Source organism: Xenopus tropicalis, chromosome 7 (genome assembly GCF_000004195.4).
Source record: "Xenopus tropicalis strain Nigerian chromosome 7, UCB_Xtro_10.0, whole genome shotgun sequence".
NCBI classification, from domain to species: Eukaryota; Metazoa; Chordata; class Amphibia; order Anura; family Pipidae; genus Xenopus; species Xenopus tropicalis.
The window spans coordinates 16,560,727-16,582,397 of NC_030683.2; the positions used below are offsets into that span (position 1 = coordinate 16,560,727).

The 21,671-nt window shown below is 43.8% G+C and overlaps 1 protein-coding gene across 24 annotated transcripts in view; it reads right to left on the reverse strand.

Annotated features, from left to right (window-relative positions):
• The window catches only part of ank3 (ankyrin 3, node of Ranvier (ankyrin G)), a 244,965-nt gene that overhangs the window by 102,137 nt on the left and 121,157 nt on the right, over positions 1-21,671 (reverse strand). For 13 of the 24 annotated variants that reach the window (XM_031905297.1, XM_031905285.1, XM_031905294.1 and 10 more), the window contains exons 2-8: positions 19,789-19,890; positions 19,343-19,441; positions 18,372-18,470; positions 14,454-14,552; positions 12,977-13,162; positions 7,434-7,532; positions 5,411-5,509 (exon numbers count right to left, since the gene is read on the reverse strand). In XM_031905297.1, the coding sequence (XP_031761157.1) occupies positions 5,411-5,509; positions 7,434-7,532; positions 12,977-13,162; positions 14,454-14,552; positions 18,372-18,470; positions 19,343-19,441; positions 19,789-19,890 (783 nt within the window). Of the gene's footprint in view, positions 1-5,410; positions 5,510-7,433; positions 7,533-10,448; positions 10,473-12,976; positions 13,163-14,453; positions 14,553-18,371; positions 18,471-19,342; positions 19,442-19,788; positions 19,891-21,671 lie in introns of all 24 variants that reach the window. The other 11 variants (XM_031905295.1, XM_031905289.1, XM_031905292.1 and 8 more) reach the window with 1 other exon arrangement.

Consider the following 21,671-nt stretch of genomic DNA (forward strand, 5'->3'; position numbering starts at 1 on the left):
CATCAGTCTAGCTGGGGAACCTACAGTGCTGGGAGTATCTGTGTCTCAGTCTAGCTGGGGAACCTACAGTGCTGGGGGTATCTGTGTATCAGTCTAGCTGGGGAACCTACAGTGCTGGGAGTATCTGTGCATCAGTCTAGCTGGGGAACCTACAGTGCTGGGAGTATCTGTGTATCAGTCTAGCTGGGGAACCTACAGTGCTGGGGGTATCTGTGTATCAGTCTAGCTGGGGAACCTACAGTGCTGGGAGTATCTGTGCATCAGTCTAGCTGGGGAACCTACAGTGCTGGGAGTATCTGTGTATCAGTCTAGCTGGGGAACCTACAGTGCTGGGGGTATCTGTGTATCAGTCTAGCTGGGGAACCTACAGTGCTGGGGGTATCTGTGTATCAGTCTAGCTGGGGAACCTACAGTGCTGGGAGTATCTGTGCATCAGTCTAGCTGGGGAACCTACAGTGCTGGGAGTATCTGTGCATCAGTCTAGCTGGGGAACCTACAGTGCTGGGAGTATCTGTGCATCAGTCTAGCTGGGGAACCTACAGTGCTGGGGGTATCTGTGTATCAGTCTAGCTGGGGAACCTACAGTGCTGGGAGTATCTGTGCATCAGTCTAGCTGGGGAACCTACAGTGCTGGGGGTATCTGTGTATCATTCTAGCTGGTGAACCTACAGTGCTGGGGGTATCTGTGCATCAGTCTAGCTGGTGAACCTACAGTGCTGGGGGTATCTGTGTATCAGTCTAGCTGGTGAACCTACAGTGCTGGGGGTATCTGTGCATCAGTCTAGCTGGGGAACCTACAGTGCTGGGAGTATCTGTGTATCAGTCTAGCTGGGGAACCTACAGTGCTGGGGGTATCTGTGTATCAGTCTAGCTGGGGAACCTACAGTGCTGGGAGTATCTGTGCATCAGTCTAGCTGGGGAACCTACAGTGCTGGGAGTATCTGTGTATCAGTCTAGCTGGGGAACCTACAGTGCTGGGGGTATCTGTGGATCAGTCTAGCTGGGGAACCTACAGTGCTGGGAGTATCTGTGCATCAGTCTAGCTGGGGAACCTACAGTGCTGGGGGTATCTGTGTATCAGTCTAGCTGGGGAACCTACAGTGCTGGGGGTATCTGTGCATCAGTCTAGCTGGGGAACCTACAGTGCTGGGAGTATCTGTGCATCAATCTAGCTGGGGAACCTACAGTGCTGGGAGTATCTGTGCATCAGTCTAGCTGGGGAACCTACAGTGCTGGGAGTATCTGTGTATCAGTCTAGCTGGGGAACCTACAGTGCTGGGAGTATCTGTGTATCAGTCTAGCTGGGGAACCTACAGTGCTGGGAGTATCTGTGTATCAGTCTAGCTGGGGAACCTACAGTGCTGGGAGTATCTGTGTATCAGTCTAGCTGGGGAACCTACAGTGCTGGGAGTATCTGTGTATCAGTCTAGCTGGGGAACCTACAGTGCTGGGAGTATCTGTGTATCAGTCTAGCTGGGGAACCTACAGTGCTGGGGGTATCTGTGCATCAGTCTAGCTGGGGAACCTACAGTGCTGGGGGTATCTGTGTAGGAGATTCTCACATTCCTTGTGTCTGAGTGCTGTAACATTCTCAGAACTGGGCTGTGGGTATCTGGGAAATAGCTGAGTTGGCACATTCTTAGCTGATTCTCCAACAGATAAAGTCAGTGCCGTTACATTTTAGCTGGAGTCATGCTGCTTTCATCCAAAGGAAGGTCTGGCAACGTTCCCAGGGCTCATTTCTCATTCTGTGTGGGTCAAACTGTGCAGAACCTGACATGACACTATGGGATGTAGGGAACATTCTTTATCAAAACACCATTGTCATAAACCACCAACACACCCCACTATTGGCTTCATGTCATATTGCTATCTCACTCCTGTACAACAGAGAATATATATAAAAAAAAATAATACAAACTAGGGACACTTTTATGGAGGCCAGGGAAATCACAGCAACAGGAATATAACTATACATATTTCCTGCCAAGTATTTCACTAAATAGACTAAAGGATAGTTTACTTGCCCTTTTATTAAAGGCCAAATCTAATTTAATATGGTTATTACTGTTGGATCTTGGTTTTACGATTTACTGACTTAAGACTTGAAAAGGGAGATGGCAGAAAATGGTCACTAGGTGGCGCTACTGCTCCAGTAGTAATAGCTGGCTTCCCACAAGGCCAATGTGCACATAACATCAGCTATACCCAAAGCACTGCTGCAATATGCAGGATATGCAGCAAAACAGCTGCAGAGAATATTCTGACATGGCAAAAAAAAAAAAAAATCACTGGCTTCGCCCGCAAAGCACCACGAGAAAGCTAGAAATCCCCACTCGTTATATATCATTAATTACATTATAATCCCTGGTAACACTGCGGCAGCAGCTTATTACTCTCAGCATTTGATGCAGCATAAGGGATTTTAGGGGGAGGGCACATTTCTACTAGTGCGTGTAGCTGCTGTTTGTAGAACTGGTGTAGCAGCCCTGTGCATTGCTGCTAACATAACAGAAATATTATTTCTTCTGGAAGGCCCAGCAAATATTAGAGAGATACATTTATTTCCCAAACACTCATCTTAAGTTGATGAATGTGCCTTTTTGGCTATATATACTGTATCTATATATATATATATATATATATATCTCAAACTCAACAGTAGAAAGCACTCACAGCTACAGCATCAATCAGGTCAGTGATTTATTTCAGCATACCATGTACGCGTTTCGATCACCACAGAATCGTCATCAGGATGACGATTCTGTGGTGATCGAAACGCGTAGATGGTATGCTGAAATAAATCACTGACCTGATTGATGCTGTAGCTGTGAGTGCTTTCTACTGTTGAGTTTGATGCATTATTTTTGTCAGCACCCAGCCTGTGCCCGATACTGGTGAGTGCCGATTCTTTACAAGACTATATATATATATATATGGGGGACCCCTGTGCATTAAAATCAGTGTTGGCCTAAGGATCCTTGTTCCCCTGGAGAACCTGACCTCAAGGGCCAACCCTGACTGCCACCTCTAATGATAACATCCCTCACCCACTCCCTTACCCCACAAACCCAGCCTTATGAACACACCCCTGCCAACCTCACATGACCAGGGCAGTGGCTCCCACAGAGATTCCAGGCCAACCAAGATTTCTCTGAGTCAATCTGACCCAAATAAAATTACTTGGACTTCCCCATCCTTTTGGACCACAAGTAGGTTTGCCATCTGGCTGCTGGTAAAAATTACAATTGATGCCAACAGTGTCGGACTGGCCAATCAGGATACCAGGAAAACTCCCGGTGGGCCCAGGTGTCAGTGGGCCCTCTTGCTCACCCAACCATTTGCCTTGTATGCCTATACCATGGCCATTACTCATATTCTATATGAGAAGAAACAGAATAAATAGAGGAAAGGATAAATAATAGTATGTAAAAGAAGTAATTAAGAAATTAAAGAAAGTGAGTGAACAGGGAAGGAAAGGTAGAAAGTGGGCCTAAGGTCTAAGGTTTTCTGTTGGGCCCTTGGCACCCCAGTCCGACACTGGATGCCAATGTTATTAATAGTGAATAAAGATAAAAATATAGGAATTTTTCCAGAAAAGGTGGCAACCCTAACCACAAGTTACATGTATAGCTAACCTATCAGTACAATGATATAAAGAATATTTTGGAACTGACCCACAATAATGCACTTCACACTACACAGTGTGTGTAATCATCTATATCTACGTATAAATATCTTTGGTACATAGACCCTCTCAAAAGATTTTTCTGCAGAGGGGCCCGGCGCGAGCAAGCTTTCTAATTGATATAATATAGCTACTTTTAGTCTCCCTAACCTTACTGGCTTCTGTACTCATTAAATAAACTCATATGCATAAACTAAACCGAAGAGAAATGAAGGGAATGTGTATTCGTTTAAGAGACCAAGTTATTACAATGTTGAAATGTTGCCCTTTCTCCAGGGTAAGTCCAGTTGGTCGGGTCTCCGCTCCAGTGATATATAATGCATAAGCCATAAGGCTGACTCCATTCCAAGAATCAATAGAGCAACATCAGCTTTACGTAAAACAAACTGCGTGAATCTGGGGGAGAATGCCAATTCAGCATCGGGTCGGAGAGACGCTCATGCATGACTATGCACCGTAGCCCTGTGGGTTTCAGAAGCTCTCCGGAGCCACAAATAATCACAGGGTATTTTGATAAACAGAAAATAAGAAGCTGAATGTTAGAAAAAAGTCCTATATTTTAACAGGAAAAGTAAAAATTGGTGGCAGCCTACTAAAAGACTTGGTGGCTATACAAGTCACGTGTTCAGTTTCCATTATTTATTACTAAATATTAATACAACATTATGTAGCAAATATTATTAGTAGATTCTGCAGCCTACCACTAGGTGGAGCATCAAGTGAAAGCAGCAGAGAAAGCTTTGAGCTAGAAATCCTAGGAAAGTGACATTGCTGCAAAGCAATTCTGTCTCCATAGACTTCTCAAGGTCAGAATCTGACCCAAGGGAGTCTATGGCAGAATAAAGCAGACCTCGCTGCTGTGTTTGCAGACATCTAGGCAAGGCCACCCAACACCCCAAGCCCACCCAACACTCCAAGCCAGCAAATATAATCACTATAATCAATAATAATATAATCAATAATGACTTTTTGTATTCATGCTTATATGAAGGTAAAAACATATAGGTGTCTTTGGGATGTTGAAGGTTGCAGTTTAACAACAGGGAGGACATCCCTGATATATACACTAATATATCTGTTTTTACATAACATTTTTTCCCCTCTTTGTAGGGTTGCCACCTTTTCTTTAATTACTGGCCTTTAGCTTGGGGGGTAGGCAGTTGCATCACTTGGGGGGTGGGGAAATAGGCAGGCTAGGCAGGGGAATGGGTGGATAGGGCAGGGAAATGGGCAGATGGGGCAGGGAAATGAGTGGGGCAGAAACTGGCTTCTATTAAAAGGGAGTGATCTTCCACAGAGAGAGTCAGGGAAGGGGGGGATTATATTACTAATTTACAGGCAGCCATATTGCCAATAGTAATACTGGCCCCGGCCCTAGCTGGCAGTTTGCTCACTAGGCCAGTCTAATACTGGATGGGTGGCAACCCTACCTAATTGGTGCCCCCTCTGGTGTTAGGGGGCCTTTTTGCCCTACACTAAAAAGTGCCCCGTTTAGGACTGGACTATCGGGCATACCACCTTAGTGGGACACACCTAATGGGTTCATTATTATTATTATTATTAATATTATTATCATTATCTTATATTATCCAACTTCTTCCAAGAGCAGAAGGCTGAGAATAATGTGTAGTGCTTCAACAGCCAGAGGGTGGCCATTCCAGTGGTATATAAATGCATGTAATATATATATATATAAACAGTTTAACTTAAATTTTATTTTACCCTTGTTTTGGCATCAATTTTGGATCCTCGATCCAGGAGAAGCTTGACCATATTGGCATTTCCTCGTTTGGAAGCCACATGTAAAGGAGTGATGTCATTCTAGAGAAAAAAAAGAATAAAGTCAATCATCATTGTGCATTAAATACACAACTATAAACAATTACAATGAAAGGCAAGCTTCATGCCTACAGGATCCTAAATGGAGGAGAACCTGGACTCTGTTGTGGCTCTGGTGTTGGCGGCAATGAATACAATTCTTTGTACTAACAAAAGAAGATGCACTCAATAAAAAATGGCAGCTTAGGTCCATGGGTGCAGTTCAGAAAGGAATATTAATATGGCATGGAGACAGAGCAGTTGAAAAAACTCTCAGTAGATTTATTAAAGCAGCTACACAAGCTGTGGATACGGTATTATACCTTCCAAAGTGCCCAGCGTGAAAATCAGCACCGTTTATGCCATACCCTTCCCCTGACTCAACTGTGCCAACTTACAGCATATCCCCATTCCAAGCAATACCCCATTTCAGGCCCATAAATCATCCCTATTCAGATCAAATCATCTGAAGCCCCTCCCCCAGATACTTCCAGCAGCCAATAGAACATCAATAGACTGACTATCATTCCAACCCACTTGAAAGAACTGACCGAATCTGCACATTGATACCAAGTGTTTTGTGTCTCCACCAGAGGGCAGTAGTGGTCAATGTACCTGTGTGCCATAGCTTAAAGCTGCCAATTTAGCCCCCAAGATAGCAGTTATGTACTGCTTAATTATTGGACGGATATCTATTTATTGAACAGGTTAGACAATTCAGTTGGACATGGACTTCATCGACCCACTTCTGCATAAACTTGCATGTGATCCAATCATTGGCCTGGGAGCCAAAGAACTGTATCAGCCCAAAGTGGCTCACAACGTGGGTGACCAAACTGGGAAAAAGTCGCTCTTTTGGCAACCTTACCGGTGGAGCAGGTCTTTATGTGTATGGTTAGCTAAAGGCCCATGGGAACCAGTTGAAAACAATTGTACAAAAAAGCTGAAATGTTTAAATCCACGCCCCATACAACAGGCCACGCCTTCAGTTTGCCGCAGCATCCGCAGCTCTAGCAGATTCCCATATTCCAGGGCTGACTGGGCTAAATTTACTCTGTTAAAATCTACTTTATGAGCTTTTTAATGCGTGTGCATTTCTCTGCTTTGTGACTTCTCCCTTCCCTTTTATCCCACTTAATGGATTCTTGTCTGCAAGGAATCATTATCCCGGAATGTTTAAATGGGATGTCAGTCACTGGTATTGCTTCTCTTGCACAATGCTGTACATGCCTACGCCAGGTGATCTATAGAACCTCATACCTAAATGTGCCCACCATAAGCATTCTTTTCCCCCAGTGCTCTCCAAATCCCAGAATCCCCAATCCCAGAATCCCCAATCCCAGCGGGCGCTTTCCCACTCAACATGCTCTTGTTCATCCCCAAACAAACTATATCTACTATATTCTCATAAATGGAACAGCAATAAATGAAATTAGAATCTGGTGTTTCTTAAACAAAAAGCAAAAGCACGGATAGGGTATGTGCCAACTATGGCAAAATTCTCCTTTATAAAGATAACTGGAATCTCAGCCGTAAAGCAGGACAAGACTGCTGCTTACAATGGGGATCAGATAGGGTATGTGCTTACTATGGCAAAATTCTCCTTTATAGAGATAGCTAGAATCTCAGCCATAAAGCAGGGCAGGACTGCTGTTTTTTTCTAAAGCCTTCCCCTAAAATTTACAGATTGTGTTTGGGCAAGTGTAACTATCACATTGATGATAGTGTATTATTTGATAATTACAAGTCATAACACAGGGCTGGGCTGTCCTGCCAAAGCACCAGTAGACCTCCCACTGGGCCCCAGCTTAATAAGCTTATATACCACTTCTAACATTTGGCACATGTTCTCCGAAGGGCCCCAAGAGACCCAGTCCAACCCTGGGTGAATGTGACCTTTAATAACAAGCTCTCCTGTGCCACTTACCCTTGCGGTGAAATCCACAGCGGCACCACGGTTAAGCAGCAGAGTAGCCACATTTATGTTTCCATAGTGAGCAGCGATGTGGAGTGGGGTGAACCCGCTCTGGAAAATAAAAGAAGCAGAGAGAATATGAGGGAATTTTATAGACTGGTGCATGGATTCAGTTAGTACAAGCAATTGTGCAGCAAATGCAACAGCACAGAAAATTCATATTAGTAAACGGCAATCACTTCCCAACCCCGAGCCTACAGCTATAACAGTGACTGGCTATTGGCTACTGTTTCTGCATGCGTCTACGGATTAACGTGCCATAATGTGCATGGTGCATGTCTAGTGTCCATGTCATACACGGTGCAGTTATATAACAGTATATCAGTGCTGTAAAGTCTGTCTAACAAGCTGGCCGGGCTCTCTTTCTGCCAGGAACTAGGGAAGCATGCAACTAGGGAAGCATACTAAATTACATAACTAGAAACTACTAAAAAAATAATATAAAATGTTCATAGTTTTTAAAATATAGTAACTATGTGATAATGTTTTAGGCATTAAATAACTAAAGCAAGATAGTTGTGCAAGTTTTAGTGGAAGATTGCTTATCCCCGGACGATAGTCAACATTCGGGTTTGCTCTGGATAATTTTATTGTAGAAATGCTGAGATCACATGGCTTTTTTGATCATAATCACTGAACAGCATGATCACTGAACTGTGATTGCAGGAAGGTTCGTCACTAGTTTAATCTTATACTGTGAAGTTTCTAGCATAAGAATTATTTAAAGAGTCCAAGCAACAAAACCTCACACCAATCAAGCCATTGCCTATAGGGCAAGGATAAGTAACACTACCACATCTCTTAGGCCCATGTCAGATGCAGTAATTCCCAATCAGTGCAAAAATTGTTGCATCTAACATTTAGACTTAGAAGGGAAGTTTACACCAGGAAGAACCACATCCACTTGTCATTCCAAATGTAAATATTCATGCCAGACAGTCAGATTCTCCACACAGTCACTTTGGAGGGAAGCTTTTGGCCCAGTCAGAGTGAGAAAAGAAGAAAGCATCAAGCAAGGCACAACTAGGCTAAGATGCACTGGATTGAAAGCAGGCTCAGATGAACTATGGCGGAAGGATGCTGAGATGCCCTGTGGTGGAATGAGGCTGAGATACCTTTTGGTGAAAAGAGGCTGAGAGTATCTGTGGTGGAAAGGGGCTAAGATGCTCTGTAGTTGAAGGAGGCTGAGATGCCATGTGATGGGAGAAGGCTGAGATGCCCTTTGGTGAAAAGAGGCTGAGAGTCTCTGTGGTGGAAAGAGGCTAAGATGCCCTGTAGTGGAAGGAGGCTGGGATGCCTTGTGGTGGGTGAAGGCTGAGATGCCCTGTGTTGGAAGTTGGTTGAAATTTGTTAGAAGTAGGTTGCAATGCTTTGTGCTGAAAGTAAATTGAGATACTCTTTGTTGGATACAGGAGATGCACTGCATTGTAAAAAGCCTTAGATGCCCTGTGTTGGAAGAAGGCAGAGAGCACTGTAATTAAAATAAGCTGAGAACTGATGCCCTGGGTTGGAACTAGGCCAAGAGGCCCAGCAGTGGAAGTAGGCCCAGATGCCCTATGTTGGAATGAGGCTAAGATGTGTTATGTTAGAAGAAGGCTGATATGTCCTGTGGTGAAAGTAGGCTCTGATGCCCTGTGTTGCAAGTAGGCTAAGGTAACTATTGAAGTAGGCTGAGATATACTGTAATTGAAATAGGCTGAGAGTCGATGACATGTGGTGGAAGTAGGCAGAGATGCCCTGGGTTAGAAGAAGGTCGATATGTACTGTGGTTGAAGTAGACTGAGATGCACTCTGGATAAACATCCAACACATAGAATTATTCTGCACTAGCACACTTTACAGGTCAGGATGTAATAAAGTAATAAATAATCAAAGTGGCTTGTGGTACTAGTATAGATGAGCCCTAGTAGGCACATTATGTATAGCACATTAATAGATGTGATTTTGTATCCATTTTAGCACCTACGGATCTTAATTGACCCCTTGTTTCTGTTACTTCCATAGTTGGAAAGTTAGCGGACAACACAATGTGCAGAAGAATAACCCCCACATGTAATAAAAGGCAATAAGTTTGCCCATTAGTTGTAACCCATAGCAACCAATAAGATGTTTGCTGATTGGTTCCTATTGGTTACTGCTCCTGGGCTTTCTTTAATTACATAACCCCTTTAGAGATGTAAGGTGCATGTGTTTGGGGAGCACTTTAGGGGGTACTTATGGCTGGTAGAAATTGACAGCAAAACAGCAGCCCCGTGTCCTTTGTTTAGTAAAATAAATCAATTGTGAATCTTGCTGTATATAGAGAGTCTCAGACCTTAGTTGATAACATAAACCTTTTCTAGCCAATCCATGAAACTAATAGACACAATCATAATCACATGCAAACGGTGCTCTGTCTTTTTATCATAAGGATGCAATAGAGAGAGAGAGAACTGTGGTAGAGTGGTAGCCAGCCTTGCAGCCATGCTTGCCCCCAACAAGCACCCTGAGAAGCCTCCAAACTGAGCAACCCCAGATACTCCTCAGGCTCCCGGAAGGGTCTTGTCTCCAGTCATTTGCATTATTCAAGGAAGAGCCCTGACTTTGCTGACACCGGTAAGGGAGAGTGTCATGCACAGAAGCCTACAGACTAGGAGGCAGTATGCCAGGGCTGTCTGCAGCTCCCGAGCTTCGGCACTGAAAGATTGATGAGAATGTCACATACATTAGGTGACATGATGCTAATCCGGATGCTGATCATTGCACCACAATGCACAGCTCAGCCGCAGAAAGCCCTTTTTGGCTGTTTGCAGTATTGCCTCCTATGGCACATGCTATCTTAGCTAGGTCTGAAAGCAAAAGATCAATAATAAATAAGAGGCAATGCACAGTGGGGAAGGAGGAGGAAAGAAATGAAGCGGCAGCAGCAGCACAAGGTTATGGGCAAGTGATGTGTGCACATAGATATACATATATACGTATATATACCTCTGTGGTCCTATTCACCATCATCTACGTTAACACATTTGGAAGCAAAAAGAGGGGGGAAAAGAATGAATGGTTAGTTCACCACTGATGATATGGTCAGCAGAAGCTTTTGGGGGTGAGTGATGAGTCTCTTATGGAAAGTCAGAGGGTGACAGCATGGCACAGACAGAGGGGCAGTTCCACTACGAGACACTTTCATTTAGACAAAAAATGTTTCATCATTTTTACAGTTTATTCTGCATGCTCACAGGACAGTGATCCCTCCACTTACAGATCCCCAACTCTGTCTAAATTACAACGGATAGCATCTCCAAACAGTGCCCGGCTGCCTGGCCATACTGGGAGCTGTAGCCCAGCAAGTTGAAGGTTACTAGCAGAATTCTTTCTATGACATAGGGTTAGAATATTCGGGTAGCAACAACGCACATTTTAAAAATGAGCTTTTTTTTATTTTGGGGGCAGAATGAATAACTGAAACTTTTCACCCCCAAGTAACAGAACTGCAAAGTTTTTAAAGTGTTTCCAATTCTCTCTCTCCACCTGTAAGCTGCCATGACAGATTTCTAGTCCGGCCCACTTAACTTTCTGAGGGTTATTTACCAGTAGGGATGGGCTGAATCCAGGATTGGGATTCAGTTGAATCCCAACACTTTATTGCAGGACAGGGCTTGGGTGGCTTCCAACATTTTCAGTGTCGAAAAGGACACAATCCATTTGAGCAGAGAGCAATATCACTAAATAGTTATAATTTGTTTTATCAAGCATTATTAGGTAAAGTCTGTGGTGGGCTCAAATCTTGGTTGTTAAATGGATGTCTAACTGATGTCACGATTGATAAACTGCTCTACCTTTTCCTTACTCAATAACTTCCTGGGATCCAATACAAACTTAGAGTTAAAGTGGCCGTTCACGCTAAGATCCGATATCAGGTTAATTCCCAACGAATGATGGGTATAGGCGTCTGTCGGTTCGGGGACCACAACGAGCCAATGCTGTCCCCAATCCGACTAAATTTCAAACATGCCCAGTTGAGATCTGCCAGATTTCAGGCCAGATGTCGGGCAGGCCTGTCATTAGTGCCCATACATAGGCCGATAAGCTGCCCAGTCGGTCTAAGGGACTGATATTGGCAGCTAGAATCGGCCCCTGTATGGCCACCTTAAATGGAAAGGCTAAAGCAAGGTGCATTTGCCTCAGCAGTGGGTCTCATAGGCAGGTACTTGGTTTAGACCAAGAAGTCAGTGACTCAGGGCATGGGCAGGACTAAAACACAATTATGGCAGTGCACAGGGAGATGTGTAGGAAGAATAAATCCAAGCATACTACAGTTCTGAAACAAGGAAGAAACTTAATTACCCTTTTTTGCGTTGGATAAAAAAAAAATGTTTGTGAGTGTATTTGGCACTTTGGTTATAACTCCAGGACAACACGTGCAATTAACTGTTTGCTTCGCTCTATCACTTGTGGAACCTCTACTGTCAAATATATTTACAAGATTTAAAAAGAAGATTTCTCTACCACGGTCAGTAGTCTGAGCTTTCAGAAGGAGTCAGCGCTACACATTAGAACTGCTTTCAGCTAACCTATCGTTTCTCCTACTCCCATGTAACTGGAGGAGTCCCAAGCCGGACCTGGATTTCTTACTATTGAGTGCTATTCTGATACCTACTGGGAGCTGCTATCTTGCTCCCTTCCCATTGTTCTGCTGATCGGCTGCTGGGGGGGAGGGGGGGGATATCACTCCAACTTGCAGCGCAGCAGTAAAGTGTAACTGAAGTTTATCAGAGCACAGGTCACATGGCTGTGGCACCCTGGAAAATGAAGAATATGGCTAGCCCCATGGGAAAAACAGATTACAATGCAGGATTCTGCTGGAGAAACTCTATTAACTGATGGGTTTTGAACAAAAACATGTTTTCCCATGACAGTGTTCCTTTACTATGTATACTGGATGGCTTATAAGAAAAAATGCAATACTGCTCGTATCTATGAGGATTCTCTGTAAGATAATGTGCATATTTACAAAATGAAGAAGATGCTGCCTATCAATAACCCATCTTGACTCAAATGAATCCATCCCGGAGCCTCTTTCATCACATTACTGCATCAGGCTTTTTAGGTTTGGGATTTGGCCCTCTAACGTCTCATTCCATCAGTGCTGTTAATTACAGGAAACAAGCTCCTTGCTATTAACCCTGGCTTTTGTGCCAAAATGAAGGCAAACTTATGCATAACGTAATACAAAGTTTATTGCATTCTAGCAGAGCAGACATTCCAATTAGCTAAGTTGATTGGCACATGCAGCTTAAAATAAAATTATATTATAATAGCAACTAAAAAAGGCTTGTGGCCATAAATCACAGAGAAACTAAAAATACAGATTGGTTCCAAGCAAGAAGGCTTTAGGTTCCTCAGGGGAAGGGCTATTAGCAGGTTTTTTTTTTTAATTATCACAGAGAAAGTTTGAAATTGTTTATTAACATATATTTTGTCAGTTGCCGTAATACTTTGGTATTACGTGAACAAACCTTAGACTCCACGTCGGCATTGTGATCGTTCTGCAGGAGAAGAGCTGCAGCCTTTGTGTCGTCTTTCCGTGCCGCAATGTGTAGCGCCGGCAGCCGCACTTTCCCCTTCGTGTCGTTTTCGAGAAGCAGGGAAACCACCTGATCGTGGCCTTGCTGGAGGGCAACAGCCAAAGGCGTGAAGCCATCCTATGGAAAAAAAGTGGAGTGTTTATTCATCATAAAGTTTCTCTGTTCTTTATTACACAAGGCTGTGGACCATCAGAGACTTGGCTGTAGGCCAGTATTTCCTTTGGAAGGATGAAGGACTTAAGAACTTAATCATCCCTCCAGCTTTTTGTACAAGTGGCATTTAGAACATCAAGAGAAACGGTGTTCTGGTTTCCTTTTCATGTCCCAAACCCAAACAGGCAGCCATTAGCTCAACATCCATGGTGGCAAAAGAGTGAAGCAGTATTGTCGATATTTGAGTGGCTGTGCATGACTTTTTAAAGACAAGTGTAACCCCTCCTGGTCTAGGTGATAACACTGGCATACTTTTTGGGAAATATGGCAATATTCATTAGAGCCCACATTTGAGGTCCAACATTTGGCGAAAGACCACCTTGGCTCATCACCAGGTTAGAGATATATGAAAACTTTTATATATGCAACTATAGATTAGATAGGGATCCCCAAACTTTTATCCTCGTGAGCAACATTCCAATGAAAAACGTTTGGAGAGCAACACAAGCATGAAAAAAGTTCCTGGAGGTGCCACTGAGAGCTATAATTGGCTATTCAATAGCCCTATGTTGACTGGAAGCCTACAGAAGGCTCTGTTTGGCAATTACACTGGATTTTTATGCAACCAAAACTTGTCTCCTAACCAGAAATTCAAAATAAGCACCTGCTTTGAGGCCACTGGAAGCAACATCCAAAGAGTTGGGGAGCAACATGTTGCCCCCGAGCCACTGGTTGGGGATCATTGAATTAAGAATATGTGTTCTCCCAAATTCTCATTCTGCTTAATCGCTCGGCTCAGGTGTACCTAGAATTGCAAAAAAGCACCCCCCCCCCCAAATCTAGAGACTCACCCTATAGTCAGTGCTCTGGGACCACTGGCTTAAGGCAGGGATCCCAGATGAGAGCCTCAGATGTAAAAAGTGTTGGTGAGCCTCACAAGAATGAAAAATGTTCTTTGGGGGTGCCAAGTGCTGTGACTGGCTATTTGGTAGGCCAAAGTGGACTGTTAGCTTTCAAGAGGCTCTGCTTGGAGAAAAACAGTGTTTATGTGCTTCCAAAAATTGCCCCCAAGCTAGAAATGTAAAAGTGAGCACCTACTTTGAGGCTACTGGCAGCAACACCAAAGGGGGAGGTGAGCAACATATTGCTCACGAGCCACTGGTTGGGGATCATACTAGTTCTCTGAGAACATCAGAACTCCAGTCAATTTTACTAACTTTCTTAGCATGTATTATGCTTGGAATTGAACCCTTACCTCCGTAGCAAGGCTCTGACTTGCCCCATTATCAAGCAGGAACTTGACAACTTCCAGGTGGTTCTCTTGGGCTGCCATGTACAGTGGAGTGAAGCCATTCTGCAAGAGGAAAGAGCATAGTGTACATCAGCTCAAATCTTTTAGCTTCAAGAGGAAAATAGAAAGAGTATACTGATAACGGGGAGCTGTGAATTGGGTGATGGGGCACCAGACAGATAAAGACAATTAAATTAGAATTGTCCAACCTACAACTCCCAGGCTGGATATAACCAACATAAAAAAAATAAATAAATAAAATATCTATGTATATCTAACCTGCAGCTTGGGTTGCAGGTACCAAAATGATCCAAATTGCCCCTGCATTTACATGGACCCACCCTGGAAGATCAGCTGATCACCAGTCAAGCGAATAGATGGGCAATGTTTAGCATTTTGCAAAACACTCTCAGCAGTGACACAGTGTGGGACACCTCTTACATTTAAATAAACCACCCTGCACCACACATTGCTTTCGGGCGCAGATACAAGCGATATTATTGGCTGACTGGGTTGCTGAATGTGTTTAGGGGTATGTAGAATATATAAAAGAGGCTGCACTGTCGGCTGCAGTTTTTAGAAGGTGACCTTGGTGTGGGGACTAATCAGATTTTGCACAGCTTTTTGGATCTGTTGCCTGGGTTGATTGATGGGAACATTCCAGTACAGAGCACTCAGGCAGGGTATCAGCGAGGAGATTATTTAGGAATGTGTTTCCGAGCCTCAGCTTGGCACAGTGGAACTATGCATTACTGTCCAATTCATTCCAAAATTCCCATTGGCATCCATGAATCTGACATGGAAGTTGCATTTACTAGTGTGGATCAAAAGTTTGTTTGGATCAGGTGGTGGAACCGGGGGATGAAAGGCTAACATACCTAAATATATAATTATTTTAATTGCCTGGTATTGGGACTAAAGTCTTAGTATCTCTTTAATAATCATTCATTCATTCTGAGGATTTCTAACACAATTGGACTGCACCAGTCTTGTAGTTCTGATTGATTGGTACCTGCTTAGTCACTGATAAAAGCTGCTGACTTGGACCCTCCAAACTGAAAAGGCAACGTATTGGCCCATATAAAGGGCCCACCAAAGGGAAAGGTATCCATCGGGCAGGTTGAAAATCCCATAGGATTAGAAGCACAACAGATCATTTATGTGGTTCCTATCGACTGGGTGATCCAATTGCTGACCCTGGGGCCAACGATCATATTGACCTGGTTTGTCCCAGTATGTGGGTGGCCAAATCAGCTCGTTTGGTAAGGGTTCTGGCCGTGTATGGTTGCAAGGTGCAAGCTCTTTATTGTTTGTTTACAGGAACCTACTGAACAGAGCAAAGCACCGACTAGTACATTTTATTCTAGAACAAATATGGAATCTGCAGGGTTGCTAATAACCCAGAACTGATCATGACAGTAGGTGAAAATCTAATGCCATTCTATGTGTAAGTGCTTTTATTTTGCTTACATTTCATTGCATATGGTATATTCTGCCGCAAGTGAGTTGTGTGGAATAGTCACTCTTGATACACACAATACTTTTACTTGTATTTCTGCTTTTGCTGCCATTTATTTCTATTATACTAGATGAATTTAATAATGTTTTTTTTTTATTTTTTAACCAACCAACCAGAATACATGAAATGTAGCGGCATATTAATACAATGGGTCGTTCCTTTTTATGCAACATGATTTACCATTTCCCCATGTTATTAGATCTGATTGGTTTGACACTGTGAGTCCACTTGCATTATACAAACAAGAAAACATTTCTATTATCTTACATAACCATCAAGAAAACTCCTGTCTCTTCATTCTATAAAGGCTCCGGCGTGTCAGCACTTTCCCTTCCAAGTTCCCAGAGCTTGTTATGGGGCTGTTTGTCCAAGGGCACTCGTTCAAGTGTGAAAATCTCAGTACATCAGAAAGTCATTTAGAGAAGACCAAAGCACTTGCCTTCAACAGCACAAGATAAGAAACATGGGGGAACCTATACCGAATAAGGATAAATCAAAGAACTTTCTGTCCTGACCTAAATGCCACTCAGGCAACTTGGTGAGATTACATTTAACTGTGTAAATCTTTAACTGAGTATATCTTCTGAATATCAGACTGAATGCTGTATAGGGAAGGGTCTCCCCAGGCTCATACTAGTGACTCTTCCTACCAATAATGGCTATGGCCAGTGGGTGCCCAGTGTCTCCATTGAGTCCAGAGATTGAAGTCATACAGATTTCTGGATCACACAATTGTTTCTTCTGAAGGAGGACTACTAGCCTGGAAGTATTAGCTATCCACAGGTGCAGAATACAAGTTATTTTGTTTCACGCAGAGCATGAGAAGTCAGAGGCCCAGCAGACCTTAGGTCTGGGACCAAATTCGTCACAGTTTTCCTCTCTTTTTTTTTTCGTAGTTTCCCATTCTCTTGTTTTCAAACCCAATCTTCTCCCATTGTTCTTTATTGTCTTCTTCTCTCCCCTTCATACATTTTCCTCTGCTCTTCCCTTTCTCATTTCTTCCTTCATTTCCTTCTCCTTCCATCAGTTTCTAATCTTCTATCTAATTACATCAGTGGTTGCCAGTGATGGCCATGGTACAGGCAAAGAGGTACAAATAGACAAGATGGCCCATCAGGGATTTTCCATGCATCCTGGTGGGCCAGTCCGACAGTGGCTTCACAGCAGTTTCTTGGGACTATTCACACAAGGACATAAAACTGTTGGATTAGTGCAACTACTTTAATTATATATGGAAATGTCCAGAGTGTTTTATATATGTCCTTGGAACTTGGCTTGCCTTCATATACACCAAACACAAGAGGGACAGTCTGTAACTGGGGGAAGGTCACACTGTTGGTGCATTTTCACATACGCATTGTAAATAATTAGAGAAAGAAAAAGTCATTCCAAACAATACCCCAAAGAACCCAGTCCCTTAACCCACAGTGCTGACTGTGCTATAATATATAAGGAGGAGCCCTCTGCATTCTGGGTAAAGCTTTTAACCAACTAAAACAAAGGTCACCAAAGTGAGAGCTTCATTAGCTGACTGTGTTTCCAGCACTTAGACTTGAAGTAAGAGAAGGAGAGACATTCCATGCACGTGTCTGCTCCCTCATTATCTATTCTGTCCATGTAACAATGCAGTTTGCACTATATGGATGATACATAGGTGGAAAGAAGGAAATGCGCTCTGTGCAGTAAACGCAGCGAGGTAAATCCCTTATGATCAGGAGTTTATTATGCCATTTGATTCTCTCCCAGCACAGGGATCTGCACATTTACTCTCCAATTAAGAGACAGAAACTCCAATTATGAGACAGAAATTTATATAAAATGGCCCTTTCCTTTGCCTGTGGGGGTCAATCTTAGCCCCTCTGATAGGTTAGGCAGACCTTCATTCCCTCCGTCAAAGTCAATCAGAATTGCCCTGGTCTAGTTATACATAGCAGCCTATAAGATGTTTGTTTTTATTATTATTATAACTGCAGTAAATCAGTGAATAGTGCTGATTGGTTACTAAAGGGTAGTAAACTGGCCAAGCACTGTCCTTGTTTATTAAGTGATGTTTCAATATCATGATTTGCCGAGAGAAGAATATAATAAAATCCTTTGCTTCACACTCCAGGAAAAGTACCATATGGCTCATCTTTAAAGGGAACTATCACTAAAAAATTCTCATTTCTTCCCCTTGTTCACTGCCTACTGTCGACCCATTGGCTGCAAGTGCATTCCGTGTAACAGACACTGCTGCGGGAAATAGTGTTAGCTTCAGAAATGCTGAGACCCTATACTGCTCGTACGTCTTTACGGAACCTTACGTTTTTAAGTCCAAGATCCCTCTCATTAAATCAGTGCTCATAGATAACATTAGTCTTTACCTGAGATTGTGCGTTGACATTAGCGCCATTGGTAACCAGCACTCTTACTACTTCAGTTTGTCCAGCCAATGATGCTATGTGAAGGGCTGTGTTTCCTTTCTGAAAATAAAATAATAACATTGAATTAATGCACTTAGTCCTAATATTATAGTGTTAGTCAGTCATCCACAGCACTGAACCACCCTTCCAACAACCATATAGCGCTTCTTTATAGCGTCGGTCAATGCTAGTATGTAAGGAAATATATTTAATGGCCAAAAGAAACTATAACCTCATAATTCAACAAACGTACAGAAACCAAACCCCATTGGTTCATTTATCAATCCTATGGCCACAAGTGCTGGAGCACTAAAGGTGACCATCCACGTTAAGATCCTGGGGCCAAACGATCAAATTAAAATGACGGTAATGGGCGCAGTCGGTTTGGGGACCACATCAATGAGCCGATGCGGTCCCCGATCAAACAAAATTTTTTAACCTGTCCAGTCGATATCTGGCCGATTTCGGGCAGGCCCATCGTTGGTACCCCTACCTGGGCCGATTAGCTGCCAAATCGGTCTAAGGTACCAATGTCGGCAGCTACAATTGGCCCATGTATGGGCACCTTAAGGAGTGCAACTCAGGGAAGTAACTGCAGTGGAAGCAGACCCTGTGGTTGCAAGGGGGCCCAGGAGTGGAGAGAGCCCAAATTAATGAGCAATATTAACATATCTTAATAGAATAGGTCAACTCACCAATGGGGGCCCCAAACTGAATATGCTGTAGGGCACAATAACATCTAGTTACACCAGTGGTGCAAATCCATCCCTTGAGGCCCCTATAGGGAATACTTGTGGCTGCACCATTAGTAAGTGCACCTTTTGTACCTTCCATAGACGGTAAGTACAGGGCTCCCCAATACTTTGCATCTATGCTGCTCCCTAGCTTACAAATCCTTAAAGAACATATTCATATATCAATCAACGTCTGACCTTTGTTGAGGCATCCACGTCAGCTCCTCTCTGTATTAGTTCCGAAACGATTTCTACATGGCCTTCTTTAGAAGCCAAATGGAGAGCGTTCAGCCCATTCTGAAACATAGTAGAAACAGAAATCTCTAAATAGTAATCATAATTGGCTTTGTGGGTGGAAAGGCTCCCCCGCCCCCAGGAATGGCCACTGCAATTGATTTCAAATAATATTTTACAACTTTGGCCACCCATATTTAGGGTAAGCCCAATCTTTTTAAATCTCTGCATATTGGGACTGTACCACATTATAGAGAGAAACAGGGGAGGGTAATATTTTATATATAGTTACATAATAAATTCAAGTATTTTATCAAATATTAACCTTTACCCAAATTCAGAAATTATTAATTCCTGTGCAAAAATGAGGTACATGCATTTGGTTGCATAGGGGATGGGAGAGCACTGACCTGATTGCAGATATTGATGTCCACACCGTTTTTTAAATAGTCAAGGGCTTTTTCTAGGTTGCCGGATCTGGCAGCTCTTAAGTAACTTGCATTTGTGTCAGACTGAAAAAGAGAAGAAAAAAAATATATGTATAAGTGCATGTGATGCAAAAACTGTGCATTTGCCATAAGGAAAGAGTTGTTTGGATAGAATGTATAAATTCTGTGTTTTTAACAGCTTCTCAGCACAGAGCTTTCAATCAAAACACAATATAATGAACAAAAACCACAAATCCTTATTCCTATTGGAAGGATCTGTGGCTGTGGGATAGCAGGTATAGTAGGGAGAGATGGTGCCTATAGTAGCAGTGGGGGGATAATAGCCTCTGGGAAGGGACTGGGGCTGTGGGATAGCAGGTATAGTAGGGAGAGATGGTGCCTATAGTAGCAGTGGGATAATAGCCTCTGGGAAGGGACTGGGGCTGTGGGATAGCAGGTATAGTAGGGAGAGATGGTGCCTATGGTAGCAGTGGGGGGATAATAGCCTCTGGGAAGGGACTGGGGCTGTGGGATAGCAGGTATAGTAGGGAGAGATGGTGCCTATAGTAACAGTGGGATAATAGCCTCTGGGAAGGGACTGGGGCTGTGGGATAGCAGGTATAGTAGGGAGAGATGGTGCCTATAGTAGCAGTGGGGGGATAATAGCCTCTGGGAAGGGACTGGGGCTGTGGGATAGCAGGTATAGTAGGGAGAGATGGTGCCTATAGTAGCAGTGGGATAATAGCCTCTGGGAAGGGACTGGGGCTGTGGGATAGCAGGTATAGTAGGGAGAGATGGTGCCTATAGTAGCAGTGGGATAATAGCCTCTGGGAAGGGACTGGGGCTGTGGGATAGCAGGAATAGTAGGGAGAGATGGTGCCTATAGTAGCAGTGGGGGGATAATAGCCTCTGGGAAGGGACTGTGGCTGTGGGATAGCAGGTATAGTAGGGAGAGATGGTGCCTATAGTAGCAGTGGGATAATAGCCTCTGGGAAGGGACTGGGGCTGTGGGATAGCAGGAATAGTAGGGAGAGATGGTGCCTATAGTAGCAGTGGGGGGATAATAGCCTCTGGGAAGGGACTGGGGCTGTGGGATAGCAGGTATAGTAGGGAGAGATGGTGCCTATAGTAGCAGTGGGATAATAGCCTCTGGGAAGGGACTGGGGCTGTGGGATAGCAGGTATAGTAGGGAGAGATGGTGCCTATAGTAGCAGTGGGATAATAGCCTCTGGGAAGGGACTGGGGCTGTGGGATAGCAGGAATAGTAGGGAGAGATGGTGCCTATAGTAGCAGTGGGGGGATAATAGCCTCTGGGAAGGGACTGTGGCTGTGGGATAGCAGGTATAGTAGGGAGAGATGGTGCCTATAGTAGCAGTGGGATAATAGCCTCTGGGAAGGGACTGGGGCTGTGGGATAGCAGGTATAGTAGGGAGAGATGGTGCCTATAGTAGCAGTGGGGGGATAATAGCCTCTGGGAAGGGACTGGGGCTGTGGGATAGCAGGTATAGTAGGGAGAGATGGTGCCTATAGTAGCAGTGGGATAATAGCCTCTGGGAAGGGACTGGGGCTGTGGGATAGCAGGTATAGTAGGGAGAGATGGTGCCTATAGTAGCAGTGGGGGGATAATAGCCTCTGGGAAGGGACTGTGGCTGTGGGATAGCAGGTATAGTAGGGAGAGATGGTGCCTATAGTAGCAGTGGGATAATAGCCTCTGGGAAGGGACTGGGGCTGTGGGATAGCAGGTATAGTAGGGAGAGATGGTGCCTATAGTAGCAGTGGGGGGATAATAGCCTCTGGGAAGGGACTGGGGCTGTGGGATAGCAGGTATAGTAGGGAGAGATGGTGCCTATAGTAGCAGTGGGATA